Source organism: Penaeus monodon, chromosome 9 (assembly GCF_015228065.2).
Source record: "Penaeus monodon isolate SGIC_2016 chromosome 9, NSTDA_Pmon_1, whole genome shotgun sequence".
Lineage (NCBI taxonomy): Eukaryota > Metazoa > Arthropoda > Malacostraca > Decapoda > Penaeidae > Penaeus > Penaeus monodon.
Window position 1 is genome coordinate 16,899,612 of NC_051394.1, and position 2,500 is coordinate 16,902,111.

Sequence of the window (2,500 nt, forward strand, 5' to 3'; positions counted from 1 at the left end):
CTACTACTCAATAAAATCACCCCAAACCAAATATCCATCATCGGTCCCTGTCATATTTTCACTAGCCCGTCAAGTGCAGTTTCGCCTTGATAAAAAGCAGAAGAGTAGACTTCTCTTTACGCATAATGTGCGGAAAACTTCCTCTTTTAAAAGGATACCAAAACCAGATCCTCAGCGCGCACCTATTTTGTTAAGTCACTGGACAGACTGATTATATTTCCCTTCCAAAATCTGGAAATGGGGACTAGAATGCTCATAATCTATTGCGGTCAGTAGGCAAAGCAATCACGTCAAGGGCGTCTACTCTGCTGGGAAGCAGAGATAAAAAAGACTTTAATAGGTGTAACTATTATCAGAAAAATGTTACAGTGAACTTCAAGTAATCAATGAATAAGTAAAGAAAACAAAGCTGAAGAATTACAGAGGAATAAGAGACGGCGTGTATAATTGCATTTATTCATCCATTTATATCTTACAGGGTTTGAGGCCATGAAGGAAAAACCTGCTGCCATGGACTCCTCTCCGAACATCACTTCGTTAATTTCGGATTTCATAACCCAGTTAAAAACCTCAGGCAAGAGTCGAGAGGTTTTCGAACACGTGGGTCCGAACCACACCGAAGAGGAAATGTTCTCTTACTTGTGGGGTCTTCAGGAGGCTCACCAGGCACTCACGCCAACCCTCGTATCTGCGAGAAAATCCGCAAATATCGCCGAGTCCTTTCTGGAGCGCGGGGAGGAGGAACTCGATCGTGGAGATCTGAAGGAGGCGCTGAAATCCTGCAGTCTGACTATTATCTTTGCGCCCCATCCTTCGCTGCATGGTGGAAGGGACGTGGATCTAGAGAACGGGAGAGATCGAAACAATAATTTGGATATTGTAAACACAGACGAGCAAGAGGAAGACAGACTGAGAACGGATCGGGACTTCGAACTCTTGGCACGTGGTTACGGAGGTCGATCCGCGGCTCTGTTCGAGGCAGGACACTATCGCAAATGCATCATCGACATCGACGCTGCCCTCAGCCACAGCGTTGACGAATTACGTCGAGAAATACTGTCCGAGAGGAGAGCCACATGTCTCGCTAGAATAAAGGCTGAAGAAGAAAATGGGAAAATACCTACAAACGACAAATATGCGAAACTTTTTGACACCCCGTATTCCGAGAAGCCAGTGTTGCCAGATCCTCATCCAACCATACCTGCGTTCAGCAAGGATGTTAGAGTGGTTTTCACGCCCTCGCAGGGGAGATATCTGGTAGCTGATAGAGACATAGGTCCAGGTAAAATGTGCAATCCTCTAAAATATTGCTTCATAATCCTATTTTGTAGTTCTCGTTTACCCTAGTACCTAGTGGAAAAGGTTATGTACAGTGCTTATTTGTTTCAGATATTCATCTGTTTACTTTTTAAATGTCTGTTTATTTTCCTGTGAGTGCATGAGTGCTTGTGTCTAGGTACAGATGTATTTGTTTATGTACTCTATGTGAGTAATAGCAATATGCACATGTGATGGGCACAGGAATATGTAAATATGCTAATTCGTATGTTAAAAAAATATATAAAGATAACAAAATAATAATGGCGATGATGACGATTATCATGATGATTATGATAATGATAGTAATAATAGTAGTAGTAGTAGTGGTGGTGGTGGTGGTGATGGTGTTAGTAGTAGTAGTAGTAGTAGTAATAGTAGTAGTAGTAGGAGTAGTATTAATAGTAGTAGTAGTAGTGGTGATGGAGGTGTAGTAGTGGAAGTAGTAGTAGCAGTAGTGGTGATGGTGGTAGTAGTAGTAGAAGTACAATAGTTGTAGCAGTAGTAGTAGTGGCAGCGATAGTGGTGTTAGTGGTAGTAGTTTTATTGTTATTATTAGCAGTAGTAGTAGCGGCATTGGTGGTAGTGGTAGTAGTTTTATTGTTAGTAGTAGTAGTGGTACTGCCACTACTACTACAACTATTAATGATAATGATAATGATAAAAATAATTATGATGATAATAATAACAAAATATCAAGAAATGAACACAAGAATTAATTAATAAAGCAAACAAACACGACACAATCCGTAATTAACATCTAACATTTTATCCTCACCATACCCCCTCTCCCATTGCAGGTGAAACCGTGTGTGTCGAAAGGAATTACTGCAGCGCTTTGTATGCACAGAATCTCCTCACACACTGCTGCGTCTGCTTGGCTCACTCCCTCACCCCTCTGCCTTGCCCCTTCTGCTCTGCTGTAAGTTGGAATGTCCACTTTGATGGGTTCATTCAGTGGTTCTCTGGTAATTGGTATATATTTTGGGTACATTTATGGAAATTTATGATTCAGCTGTTAGTTTGGGTTTGTCGTGAAGTATGGTAATGGTATTGAAATGGTAGTAGTATTACTAATAAGGAAAATTATGAAGTTAATAGTGATGATGCTTTAATTACTGTTACTCTTAATGCTGCTAGTACTGCAACTACTACTACAATTTTATCATTATTACTATTGTTT

The 2,500-nt window shown here is 40.6% G+C and overlaps 1 protein-coding gene across 1 annotated transcript in view; it reads left to right on the forward strand.

Moving 5' to 3' along the window:
• LOC119576991 (SET and MYND domain-containing protein 4-like) overlaps positions 1–2,500 on the forward strand; it is a 19,302-nt gene that overhangs the window by 12,769 nt on the left and 4,033 nt on the right. The window contains exons 2-3 of the mRNA XM_037924662.1: positions 479–1,282; positions 2,118–2,239. Of these exons, the coding sequence (XP_037780590.1) occupies positions 490–1,282; positions 2,118–2,239 (915 nt within the window). The 5' untranslated portion in view covers positions 479–489. The remainder of the gene's footprint in view (positions 1–478; positions 1,283–2,117; positions 2,240–2,500) is intronic.